The 14243-nt window shown below is 40.8% G+C and overlaps 1 protein-coding gene across 2 annotated transcripts in view; it reads right to left on the bottom strand.

Moving 5' to 3' along the window:
• Positions 1–13868, bottom strand: part of LOC149251426 (SH3 domain-containing protein 2-like) — an 88349-nt gene extending 74481 nt beyond the window's left edge. The window contains exons 1-5 of one of the 2 annotated variants that reach the window (XM_089459436.1): positions 13534–13868; positions 13255–13321; positions 9268–9390; positions 9102–9171; positions 8855–9006 (exon numbers count right to left, since the gene is read on the bottom strand). In XM_089459436.1, the coding sequence (XP_089315562.1) occupies positions 8855–9006; positions 9102–9171; positions 9268–9390; positions 13255–13314 (405 nt within the window). In that variant the 5' untranslated portion in view covers positions 13315–13321; positions 13534–13868. The remainder of the gene's footprint in view (positions 1–8854; positions 9007–9101; positions 9172–9267; positions 9391–13254; positions 13322–13533) is intronic. The other variant, XM_089459437.1, reaches the window with a different exon arrangement.
• Positions 13869–14243: the final 375 nt, after the last annotated feature.

Genomic DNA, 14243 nt, shown 5'->3' with positions numbered 1-14243 from the left:
AAGGCAAAACTCAATCAAGCATCAAGGAAAGGAAAAGAAGTGCAAGCGAAGGAAAGAAGACCATAACCGAGTTTATTTTTCTGATATGTTTTGGGTTAACACACTCCACACATGCGAGGAATAGGTGTTGTCTACTACAGAAGGAGCCAAGGTATTACAGTCACTTGAAGGTCAAATCAAGGAGAAAGTTTGGTTGATTCTCAAACCGAATTACCAAGGGAGAAGCCTCCACCTAGAGCGAAGGAATTCAAGATATCACACTTACTCAAGTATTGCAACTAGGGTTTCTGAAGAAGGGCCAAAAGTTGCAGATCTGAACCAAGGGACCGAAATCTGAAGTATTGCCGAGATAGTGGGAGAAGAAGGCAGTTTGATCATCATTGACTCGAGGAAGGAGTCAAACTTGAAGGCTTGTAACTTAGTCTTGGAGAGGTTGTTGTGTCAAGGGTCTTGGTCCTGGTATTCGTCAATTGATGCCTTGTTAATGGTGCTGGACCCGCCAACATGTTAGGGGATCTCCCCAGCAAGAAGTCCCAATTAGACCTCAAACTGTTTGGTGTAGGAGTCCTAGCAATAGGTCGTACAGTAATGCCTTGACCACGGTTTCACACAGAGGCAAGTAAGATGTCCCTGTTGGTAGCAAGGAAGGTGCATGAGAGGTTCTAACACACGAAGAGTCAAGGAAGGTGCATGTGACAACTGCGGCAAGTCAAGGAAGGTGCATGTGACAGCTGCGGCAAGTCAAGGAAGATGCATGAGAGGTTCTAACACACGGAGAGAGATGACTGTGCCCCTTGGAAACCTGTAATAGTACTCGGCTTGGAAGGGAACACACGAGCAAAGATGCATCACCAGCTGGAAAGCAAGATAGCAAGCAATCCAAAGTGACGGTTAAACCAACAGCACATCTGCAACAAGATTTATACAATTGCATACAAAATAGTTCATACACAAATGCATTAGCTAAATAACATACATTGCTATAGCAACCATAATAGTCCAACTACAATAACAACATATGCATGAAAATATGTTGGCTTTGTTATATTAAGAAGTGTAAGTTCCAGTCATACAATACATCCATGTCCAACCACTAGTTCCAATAGTGGAACGTTACAACCACAACCGTATGCTCCTCCAAAGAGATATATTAGCTCTGCACAATGGAGAAGCCAAGGCGTGTTACAATATTGTCCAAGCTTTCTCTAAGATATTCCTATCGAAGCTTGGCTGACCAAAAGCCTCTACAATGAGTTATAAGGGACTATTTATAGCAAAGGGTCGGGTGGCCCTTGACATTCCCCTTTGGGACAGTTCGTCTACCCTCATGACTCTTCATCTACTCGATGACTGTTACATCCAACTATCAACACTTGAGCTTCCAGTTGACAAGACATTACATTACAATGCACATGCACCCATGTGAGACAAAATGGCTTGAGCAAGCCATGCAAGACATCACTAACACTCAGACCGTTGTGGTGAGACCAACTCTTTGACATCCTTGTGATGGTCGATGGTGACAAACTAATGCCAAGCTTGGTCGTCCATGATGGTGTCCGTGCGCTCAATGGTGACATCTTGCTGAAGCGAACTCTTGCCTCTGTTGCATCCGGGTACATTGATATGGCTCCTTCGTCCAACTCGTCTGATAGCATGCGCATGGTCGTCCTGGGTGCGACCGGACCGGCAACATGTTGATGCATAGTGTCTGCGCTGATCTCCAAGCATGTGTTGGTGGTCGTGCGCATCAACTTGTCAAAATACATGTTCAGCTCCAGTTGGACTTGCTTCTTGTCTTCACCTAGGTGAGTGTACCAAATGGCGGGATCGCATGCGTGCGCACAATGACATGCATGCTGTTGAATTCCCTTGCATGTGATCAACAGCACTGCTCACCTTGTCTGCTCTGTGCCAGCTGCTGGGATGGATCCATAACTTGTACAAGCACAGTTTCATCCGTTTGTGTATGTTGCGCCCCCTGCTGTACCTGTTCCTGCTGCAACTCATTCTCTCGTTTGTCCAGCTCCTGTTCTTCCTTGAGTTGCTACTTCAACACATGTAACTTCTTCTTTGTTTCGTTCTCTGCCTTCGCGCGATCTTCATGTCGCGCCATCACCTCATAGACTCAATCTTCAAAGCCGCTTTCGTCATGATTGGATCTGCTTTGAACTTGTAGCTTTGCTCTGCCTCTATGTTGTCAACAACCTTCCTCTTGCACTCGTCGCATGCAGGTGTGTTGCCTTTTGTTGTTGCTAATGGTGTTGCTCACTCTGATGTCGTTGCCATTGATCTCGACATCCTTGTCCATGAACAACTTGATGTCTTCGTGGATAGGCAAGTTCATAGACACTTGATCAATTGCATCCCCAGTTGCGCTCTTAACAGTGTCTTTGACTCTGCTCTCCTGGAAGCCGTTGTACTTGTGCTGCTGAGAGATAAACGAACACATGTGATGCCTGGAGACATAGCAACACTCATGGCAAACAATATGTCAGTCGAAAACCAAAACAAACTTGAGGACTGACTTGCAACATACCTGTGTGATTGAACATGAAAGTTGCGCAATTTCCACCGGGAGGTCGGGAGACTGATTGCCAAAACTGCGGAAGGCACAGTCCGAGCTGTCAGGTGGCTCATTGAATGCTGGAACTGTGCAATGCACAGTCCAGCTTGGCCTACTACGGACTGAAACTGCGCAATGCACAATTTCAGTGAGCAGTGACATGCAACCAGCAAACTGCATTGCGCAATTTCTGGGGCCAGCAAAACACTACCTCTAAAAATTGCACAATGCAAGTCTGGGGGTCAGTGCTTGGCCAGGGTAGCGCAATTTTTGGAGGGAAGGGAGAGCCTTTGCTTCCAAAAATGCATAGTGCTAGCCGAGCAAGGCACAATCCGGGCCAAGGCAACCCAAACAGATCGACGGGCGAATGAAAACATGAGAAGTCTAAATGCATGATAAGATGAGTGCAAACAAGAGTAAATGATCATTCATGCAAACAGCAAGTGCAGGATTTAGAAAACGGGAAAGCATGCATGTGCGTGAAGCGAGTCCCCGCAACAGCAACCGTTCGTGCAAAACAGTGTCATGCATGCGACAGCAGTGAGATGCAAACGAAAACTGAAACGGTGCTTATACAAGCTAACATACATGCAAACGATAGCAAGCACTCACTGAAATCAAGCAGACAGCACTCACACGAAGCGAAACACAAAAAGCAACAGAAACGCAACGCAAGGCATGAAATGCAGGCTTACCCCAAAACAGCGGAGCTGAATGTGCCGACGACTCCTAGATGCAATGTGGGATGTCAGAGTTGCAAGGTCGATGTGAGGAATGAGCTCTGCAGCGTCCAGCTGATGAGTTTCGATAAAACCGAGGTTGTGACGCGTATGCCACAAATCTAGGAAAAGCGACACTTGGCGAGAGCTTTCTGAAATGATCCTTGCATATAACCTCCAGTTGCTAAAAATAGATCCCTAAATTAAGGGATGCCTTTGCATGTTGCCGTGGGAGAAGCAGTCCATGTATGCAAATCAGTTTTGCTCGGTCCCGGAGAGAACCGGTCAACCCAACTACACATGCAATAGTCTGCTCAACTGAGGGGAAAAATGCGCATTTCTGGGAGGGAGTTGGACTCGCTGCCTAGAGGAATTGCACAATTTCTAGGCAAAGCAACTGACTATTGCCCAGAATTGCGCAATTTCTGGGCTAAGCAACCCTACTGGGAGGAATTGCGCAATTTTCTTAATGAACAGTGACAGGCAAATTTGGGCAATTCTGGAGCCCAACAGGCTGCTAGATAGAATTGCGCAATTTTCTCAATGAACAGTGACAGGCAAATTTGTACAGTTCTGGAGCCCAACTGGCTGCCAGACAGAGTTACGAAATTTTTGGAGGGAAGGCTGGTTCCCCTCTAGAATTGCGCAATTTCTTGAAGGAGCTGCTCAACCTGCAGCTGGACCAAGTCCGGAGAAACAACCTGTGAGGGGATGCAACAAGCTTTGATGGACAGGCTGTCATTCTGCAAGAAGATCACTGAAGCTTGTGTACTTGACAAGGCAAGACACGCTGCTGTGAAAGGTTGGTAGGGAGGTTCCAAAACAAAGCTAAGGAAAAATTTTGAGGGTGGATGTAGCCGCTACAACAAGCCTCTATAAGAAGAAGAATTCGTTTTGAGTTTTCTTCTCAAGTTGGAGAGGTTTTGGCCCTGGATGATCGCCTACATTTTGTGTCTTTTGTCTCTATGTTGTTTATGCTTTGGTAACTATTTGATGAAGAAGAACACTATAATAATCTAAACAAAAGAGAAGAACCTAATCTAAAGTAGTAAAAAAGCACACACAAGCAATTATCATTAGAAGAGAAATCTTACAATCCTAATGCCCTAGATTTCTCAACATCAAGGACTCAGGCTAGAGACTTGCGCCTTGAATTTGCCCATTCCGCGGTTTTGGGAGGCAAGGAGGCTAGGTGATTGCACAGTTCAGGAGCTCAAGGCTGAGGCTTGAGGACTGAGACTGCGCAATGCGCAGTTCAGGCCTAGCTGGAGGGCATGATTGCGCAGTTTTGGAGGTCAAGGTTCAGGCTTGAGCACTGAGATTGTGCAGTACGCAGCCCTAGGAGGTAGGAACTTCACATTGCGCAGTGTCAAGACGCAGGGTTGTAGCTTGAGGGCTGAGACTGCACAATGCGCAGTTCTGGAGGCCAGATGAGGCTAAGTTGCTAGGTCAGAGAGATTTCAGAATTTGACTAAGTGTGGGATCGATGAACCTGATGTGAACAATGATAAGACTCGACTGTGATCACACACTTGACCACACAACAACATAGATAATCCAAAACACATGAACAACATACTTCCCTCAATGCGACAACAAGTGTGACACCAAAGATACACTTTGCAACGACTATGGCAACACTTGTGCGGCAGTGCTTAAAACTTTGGAAATGAGTGTGATACATGTTTACATAGTAAGTACAACTCATTAACGCAAAAATTACCCTTTAAAAAACACCAAAGCTAGCTTTCGTGCGTTGTGCGACACTCCACATGCCAAAATACGACATTCACTATATGAAGAGAAAAGTGGGAATGACACTTGTGATACGCGAACAACAGTGAAAGCGACACATGCCATAGTGAAGATAACATGAAAATGACACTAGCGAAAGCAAAGGTGCACAAAAGCGACACTTTGAAAAACTCACCAAAATAGCAGTACAAATGCAACCAAAAGTGAGGGACTGTCAATAACAGTGCGCATTGACTATCGACATGGGTTGAACGTTGCAAAGACATTGTCTTGATAGACAGTGCTATGCTTGTTCAAGCTTGCGTAAAAGAATGCGCTCATGAACTTGTAGCAAACTGAGCATGTGTGAGCAAGTGACCTCGACTGATCAAGAAGTGACTATGGAACGACCGATCGCAAGATCCATAGTAGGCTCCAAAATTCAAGTGTTGGCAAAATTTTGGAGGGTGTTTGTCGTAGCGACAACAGAAGGATTTGACATCAAGGTAGTAGTGGTTGCCTCAAATCATTCCCCTTGGTGGCTAATCATTCCATTTTTCTCCCTAATTCCTCTTGCCTTAGGAGAAACCCTAGTTTCATTAAACTTCAACTTGAGGGCTTCTTAAAAGTTTCATGAGCCATTGTCTTGCTAGAACTAATCGTTGGAAACCTTTTCTTGGTACCTTGACCTTGGGTTATTCCATTTTCTATGTTATTAATCAAACCCTAGGTCTAGCGTGCCCTAGTTTGGCCTCTCCAAGGGATGTGAATTGTCCCTTCTTCATTCCTTGAGCCTTGTTCCTAGGTTGTGTCATCCATTAGAAGCCCTTTGTCTCACCTTATACTTATAAACCTAGGATATCTCTTGAGTGACCTATATACCGCGACTCCACCCAGTGGTGAAAATCCATAAAGAGCAGGGGGTGGTGGATGTGGTGACTGTGGGCCACTGCCTTATTGTTGTCACTTGGTCTACTACTTGCCTTGTACGGTACCCCTCTACAAGACCTACAAGATTTTGTGGCAACAGAACCCATCATACAGAACCCATGTTTTGAGCTGCAACTTGTACAACAAATCAAGATTTAGTGCAATACAAAAAAATGGATGGGACAATGATCATATTGTCCAAACATTAATCAAAACGAAGATATATGCTTGGAATATCCCTGAAATCTGCCCAAAAAGTCCTTCAAATCTGCCCATAACATCCCTGAAATTTGTCATGAACATCCTTAAAATCTGCCTTGAACATCTTGGGGATGGCCAGCAAGTCCCCAAGTCCCCAGTGAAGTCCCTGGCAGTTTGAGGATGTTTCCTAAGGGTCCCCAATTCCCAGAAACATGGGAAGTACACAGGCTTTTTTATGGGGGACAAGTCCCCATACAACAAAGGTTATTTCTAAGGTAAATATGAAGATATCACCTTTAGAATCAAAGAAAAGGGATATGAGTCATCAGTAGTAATGAAAAAATAGATTTGTTAACACTAACAGAAGAAAATATAAATCAGTGGAAACATCTTTCAATCAATAATTCAATACATTTACTTTTTTCCCAGGAATGCCTCCCAAGAAACCCTTGGAGTATGTCTCCATGATCCATGGATTGTGCATGGAGCAAACCATCCACCCTAATTATGCAGCCTAACCTCATGGGGATCAACAGAGTCAAACCCATGACCTCCCCAATTTGAGAGAGAGATCTCATGTCTGTCATTACCACTTGAGCTAACCTTTAAGGCTTCAATACAATACAATACATTTTTAATTATCAATCCAAATTTTACCTGCAGAAGAGTTGGAACATCTCCTATCATTGATTCTGGATGGAGCTTCTCAGTCGATTCACAGGGGGTTTTATTGCTGAGATTATGGTGTGCATGTGGAACGACAGGGGAAATGATGACACCTTGGTTGACGATCTCCCGCCAATGAATCCATCGTCTCAACTTCCAAAGGAGGAATTATATTTATGGAAAATTGAATCAGGCTATTATTCAGAACAGGGATCTCAATGTTGACGCCAGAGCTTTTAGATGAGTAAAGAATTCCTGCTCGGAGGCTCTCTGGAATCAAATATTAGCTGATTTGGTTCTATGCTGGCAGAGGCTGAAGGGGTTAGCATATGGAATCTAAAAGCAATTCGAGCTTCCAACAAAAAAGGTACAGTGGTTTCTCTATCCTTAGTTTTTTCTTCCTATGACCAGTCAGGATTAAAGAGCCACTCCAGAGGTCCTAGATTTTCTCCCAGCCTTGGAGTAGAGAACTGGCTGGTTGGTTATAATAGGAAGCATTTTTTGGCTACCTCTAAGTTTCTTCTGCACGTTGGTAAGAACAATTCAATGATTTCAGAGGTTTGGAAGGGTGCGCGTCAATCTCACTCTTATTATGTGCCTGTGTACAAAGTTGGACTAGAGAACAATTCCATTAAAACCAAAGGAATTAGCAAGTTTCTTTGTAGCAGTGGGAACAGGAGCTGGGCTGAGAGTTTGCGGACCCTTGCTAAATCTGGGACCTGGAATACTGCTCACTTTCAAGGTGATAACATGGATTCGGACTCGATTTCTGGTTCTTCTTCCATGGGCAGCCCCTGTTCTCACTGTGTGAATACCCACGAGGCTCTTCATCATGCTGATTATGAACTCCAAGTCAAAGTCCTTCAGCTGACGCATGCTCAAATTGAACTTTCAGATAAACTAATGGCCCTTCAGTTTCAGCTCTCTCAGGTGATAGATGAGATGGATGCTCTCGGGAGCATGATTATGGAATTAAAGATCAGCAACGAAGCACAAGCTGCAACTGCTATGCCAATGGAAGACAAAAGAAGGCTGGATATCGATCTCAACCAGCCTCCTAAAGCAGAAGAATGAGTCCTCTGGTTCACTATCTATGCAATTCTTGAATTTTTGTCAGAAATCAATCAGGTGAGATAGGCAGTCTATAGATATGTGACAAGGATCTGTTCAGTTTAATACAGCCTTAAATTTCATATGTTTTCTAGTGTCCACTTTAGTTAGTCAGTTCTGTCTTGGTGTAGTCATTTGTCTTGTTCAGTGCACACTGCATAGTATTTGGAATGGAACTTAGCTCTGCTAGAATATGAAGATGTATCACCCGGATTCTGAGCTGCGATCGGGCACAGATTTTCAATAAAATTTTACTCATTTTTGTTAAAAACCCAAAAAAACAAAAAACTTTTGGAACAGACTTTTTCCAGTATTTATTCCTAGAAAATCCAAGCTGTCTATTTTAGAATCCTTTCAGTACAAATGAGCTTTTGTCTCCTGTAGGCTCATCCCAACAACCTTAGATTATTTGTGCTCGTTCTCCAACTGATTTCCCTCTCGCGTTCCAGCGTTGACAGCCACTTTGAAATGTTAATTGAGTATAAAGCAACCTTGATCACCAATTGCTTTATGCCCAAGAAAAAGATCCCCAAAATTATATAATTATGTGTGTGCATGTTTGCATATATGTTATTGCTTAAAAGGATGTGTGTGTGCACATATCATTGCTTAAAGGGTATGCAGAGGACAAAGGGCATATGAAAATCATAAAATAATCATCCCTTGGTAGCATGCCAAACCTTCAATAATTTCCTCACATTTAAGAATGTAATACAAGGCGAGTAGAGAATTTGACCCCATCAAATCAACAGTTAAAAATATCATATAAAATTTGACTAAAACTAAGAACCAGACTAAAGGATAGTGCAGTGAATGCAATGCATTCTGCTCTTCAAACTTAGAGAATAACGATAACATTCTAGAAGCAATGCCAATTTCACAAGATTGATTAAGTTCATCTGAACATTATTTTGTAAATATGTCAAACCTGAGAACCAAGTGCTCTGTTTAAGTTGTCCCGTTCCTTATCAATGTTAGCACGGGCTGTGCCATAAGCAGATGCAGCTTTTGCTAAAGTCCCACCACTATAACTAGTATTTTCCGCCCCATACTTACGGCAATCTTCAGATAGCTTTGTTCCTAAAAAATTATTAAGATGCAAGTTCAGATTTGTCATCCAATAATATCCCAATGTCTGTAACAAAATATGGTTCTTTTCTTAGCAAATCAGGTACCTATTTCAATCTGTTTAGAACCAGTAGCTATAAGTCCTTCAACTCCACGCACAATGTCTCTTTGAAAATGCTGAATCATATAGTGAACAAAATAGATTAAATTGTTGAATATGCCAAATCTGGAAGTAAAAATGACAACCTTGGCTTTGAGCTACTTTGTACATACCTTTCCTGTTCGAGTAGATATATAAAGTTTCTCAAGTAGTTGGTGCCGCTGAAACTCTGCCTCATCTGTAACTATTGTATCAGAATTTCCATATCCACTCGCACTAAATTGTTTAAGAACAGCCTGTAATATACAATATAGGAATGCCAATAATATTATTTCAAAGAAAATCCAACCACAGAAAGATGAAAAATATAGAAAAAAAAAGCTTCCCAAGATGCACGAAATGCATGTTGAACAAACTAGGGAATCTACTGACTAGAAAATTTCAAAATAATCAACTGCTGCAAAGTACCATCACTAGTATCACGCAGTAACTATTTCAAAAACTTTCCGAAACACATGAAATTGGTTTATACTGAAACAATAATTCACTGTTGCAAAGTAAAGACAAGACACTATGACATTCAACAGTTTGTCTTAACTCCTGGCCATTACCATAAGCTCCCTGTCGTTCTGGAACCTCATTTCAAAAGAAAACTTATGGAAAGACATAATTCTTCAGAAATACAATGCTCCTACTACTTTACTAAATTGGATAAGGACCCCTCGGAAATCTATGAAAATACTTTCGAATCACTGGAAAGCTATGGTACTAGCTTTTCCTGTGATCAGAAATTTTCTTACTTGGAAAGGTTGTAGCTGGAAAAATGTATGGACAAAGACCAGATCCTATCATAGAATGTGGAAAACAAATTTTCTTAAAGCAAAATTTGATAAACCATATATATAAAAGAGGGGTCAAATGTAGACCCACTGCCAATGAATGTCTGGCAACATGGATGGAAATTAGCACAGCCTATTTCTTTAGATGAGGCATGGTCAGATAAATGTCAAATGTATCTGAGGCATGGTCAGATATATGTCAAATGTATCTGAATGAGTTAAAAAATCATGTTAGACTTAGAGATGGAAAAAACTTTTTGATGTATGCAAAATACAAAATTACGGGAATGTTCACAGTAAATATGAGATATGAAGCTTTAATGGATCCCACTGGTCAAGATGATGTCTGGTGATGGTCAAAAATCTGGTGAAGAAAGGCCCCAAAGAAAATGAGAATATTCTTCTGGCTAGCACTTAGGAATTAAGGTCCTCACTTGGGAAGGTCTACAGAAAAGAGGAAGACAGGGTCCTGACGTTTGTCTGTTATGTATGAGGGAATCAGAATCTATTTCTAATTTATAATATATATATCCATTGCTTATACACCCAACACTGGTGGAAAGTTATTGAAAAGTTGACTGGAATTAGAAAATGTCTGCAGGGGATCATCAGTGGAGGAATGTCTTCGAGCCTGGTTTCAAAAAAGGAACTAAAGAGATTAGCAATTCCATGTTTAATCTTATTGGGAAACTGGCTTTCTCGAAATGCACACATTTTGAAGAAAACCAAATCCCTTCTTTTCAGATATACAATAAGGTTGTGTGATCCTTTTCTGAGATGATAAAATGTCTCCAAAAGTACGACAACTTAGACAGGTTAGTGATTTATTCATTGACAAATATTTTCCGTGGGGTTTCTTCGACAGAGCAAGACAAGGTCCAAATGATATCAGCAGAGCTGGTGCAGTTCTGTGCCTCTCTGAGTTGCAATCCATCAAGTTCAAGGCTGAACTGGGTGTTGGAATAAACAATTTTGGAGAATTGAAGGCCTTTCAGATCTTACTAAAAATTGCAATAGATGAAAGGATCTTGAGATTGCAGATATATGGGGACTCTTCCTTGTTATTCACTACGTTTTATTGGAGGTTTTGGCAGGGAACCTAAAGGAGGCTGAATCCATGTTTGAGTCTATCACTTTCACACATTTATGCCATGAACATAACATGCTTGCAAATGCACTCTCAAAGAAAGCTCAACCGGTGGAACCTGGAATTTCTTTGCTAAGAATCTATCAAAGGACTCTTGACACAGTCAACATCCTGTGCTTTTTAGTGGAATATGTAGTTCCTTAGTTTTGACAATATATAAATTTTTGGAGTGTCATGTAACATTATACTTTGTAGAAGTCGATACTTGACAGTATGAATTTTGAGGAGACTGTAGAATGAGAATCCATTCTGTCTTTAGCTGCTTCTTTTTTTTTCAAGGAAAGAAATCAGCCTTCCTCTCAGCGCAAAGGCTAGAGTGAGGTTTCTGGTACCAGGCCAGCGCACATATACTCACTTAGGCATTTCCTCTCATCCCAAAGGCTAGAGTGAGGTTGCTGGTACCAGGCCAGCGCACAGGGATACTCATTTAAGTGTTCACAAGGTTCAAAGCCAATAAAACAATATTTATAGGCATGAAGTCATTACAACAATATTTATTAAGGCATTATACCTCATCATGTCACTAGTAAGGAATTCAAACTAGGTGGAGAAGATAATAGTCATTCCACCCAACCACCCAAAATAACCCCAATTGACTCATATGCTGTGTTTAGTTAAGGTTTTCTTTTTCAAATATTAAAACATGAAAGGCCTTATATTTCATCTCATTATGTACTCGTGCCAAGAGCATATAAAGAATGTATTTCCATTTTTTCTACTGAATAGAAATTAAGATTTTTTCCATGGAAAAACGAAAGTTTCATGTCGAAAAGTTTAACTAATGAAACCAATAAATTATGTATGGCAACTTCCCACTGAGAGTGCAGTGTGCACTACATAGCTGGGTATTAGAGAGAGACAAACAATCATATGGCCACTGGCAAATCAACTTACAGACCATAGCAGAGGATTTTTAGTATCAGAATTTTTTTTTATTGAAGTAACCTAAACAATCTTGCTCTGGCATCTTGCAAGTTATACTCAAAATATTTAAAGAAAAAAGAAAATATTAACGAAAAAATTACTTGCAATATTCAAAAGGAGGCCATTCTCATGTCACCCAGTAGACACGATGTAAAGGAAGATAAGCATAGTCACCCGACAGTCATCAGCGAGGTAGACTCTGCCTATTCAAGATAGACGTCCTCTGGAATTTGAATATAGCTAACGGGCAAAGAAATATTGAAACTGGCAGGTTCTTAGTCAGTGATGTTCACATTACAAGGGAAAGTCTTGCTGAAAGACAAGGGGCAGAATGCCCATTTTTTACTCGATGGCTCCAAAACTCAATATAACATCAATTTCATCAGGTAAAGAGACCTGTCAGTCCAGTAGTCAATAAAATGACTGGCAAATACTAAATAGAGATCATTGGTGCAAATTACACTGAATCATACATCGCCTGGATGGCATAGACTCTAATACGAATAGCTCTCCATGCACTTGAGCTAGCCACAGTGCCTTTCTTGGTTATTTAGTGTAGTTGTTATAGTAAACTAAAGAGGATACGTAAAGTTCCTTTGCATCAATTATTATCCTCAAATCCCACATTTCTTTGAGGAGAGACATTGAACATTGCTATCATCCCATTGTATAGAAGTTACGCTGGCATCACCCCTGATCAAGGCTCACTGTAAAAAGAGCTGTCTACATCAGCAATCAATGGATGTGTCACAACTACTAGTGCTAGTTACACATAATTGGTGGTCTTCCCTGCAAGTCTTAGCAGGCTGCCAATCTAGAGGCCACATTACCCCACAACACGACGTACTTTGCACTGATCATAGAGCAGCTGCCAACTACCAAATGATCATGATCCATATCCATAATAGGCATACCAGGAAGGAACTCTATGGTCATAACTCAATCTCAAGTTTTAACATACAAAGTGAAGTGGGTATGGTTTAAAGGCAAATGCAACACTTGATGTATTGGCAAGAACCCCAACTAATCTAAATCCCTCACACAATCACAATGTCATTATCCGGGAGCCCCAGCTCCATTACCAATGTTGACTAACTGAACCGTCTCTAGAATCTAACCTACGAGCCTTATAATTACAAAAGGATTAAATTCCCGCTAGTATGAAGGAACAGTGGCATATGCATCCATTGCTGTTTCCTTCCTAGTTCAAATTTGAAAAACATAAAATTAAAATGACTACAATGCAATACCTGCTGCTGTTTCGCAACCTGTTCTCTCAACTTGTTTGCCTGCTTTCTCAGTGCATCCATTGTTTTCCTGTTATCCATCATAAAGAGCCCACATTTCAGAAATCTCTATACAAATCCACATCCATATCGAAGAGCAAACAATCCTTAAAAAATTGGGAATTCGAGGAACAGTGTGCCTCTCAATAATTCAAAAATATTGTGGATTCAGATATTCACAGATCCACTCTCAAACATGATCAGGTGGGTAAACACAACTAAATGCTGGTTTCAAATCAAGACCTTAATATTAGTCAGACCTTCCGGCTGAGATCCCCCAAGAGCCAATAATGCAATGCAAGCTGCGAAGGGGCTCCGTCAATCATTTAAAATGATTAAATGGATAACTAACATTTATGTTTCGATCACAGCAAATCGATCGCAACAAAAGCCTAAAGGCAATTCACAATCTGCAGGGACATCAAATCCGCTCAGTTCTCTCGGAGCCGAGCGAAGGCCAGAAAGGATATGAATGAATAAAAAGTCATGCAGGAAGTAAATCATTCAAACACATAAGGAATTCAAAAGCCTCGATGCTTCTGTTTCATCCGTCGAACTCCCCTGCCACTGTGCAAAACTTGGTATGCCCTTTAATATATATTTTTTTTTAAGAATATTACTCGGTCAGCCATTTATTTTAGGTTTTTTTAATTATAATGATATACGATTATTATTATTATTATTACCATTGTTTCATCCTTTTATTGTTAAAATTACTTTTGGCTTTTATATATTTAAGTTAAATCCTTCCCACGTAAACGATTTTGATTTTCCTTTTTTATATTCATTATAAAATATGTATTTATTTCATTTTAATTTATTAATAGTATTTATATAAATAGAGAGATCTCTTCAGCCATGTATTAAATATTTATACCTGTGAGATATCTATTCCATTTTTTAAAATTTTAACCTTAAAACATTGTAATGTGAGATATCTACTCCATTTTTTA

The sequence above is a fragment of the Pinus tabuliformis genome, chromosome 7 (genome assembly GCF_031772625.1).
Source record: "Pinus tabuliformis cultivar Carrire ecotype Pingquan chromosome 7, CPIR1, whole genome shotgun sequence".
NCBI classification, from domain to species: Eukaryota; Viridiplantae; Streptophyta; class Pinopsida; order Pinales; family Pinaceae; genus Pinus; species Pinus tabuliformis.
Note: the sequence above shows the minus strand (reverse complement) of the source record. Positions and strands in the feature narration are given on the sequence as shown.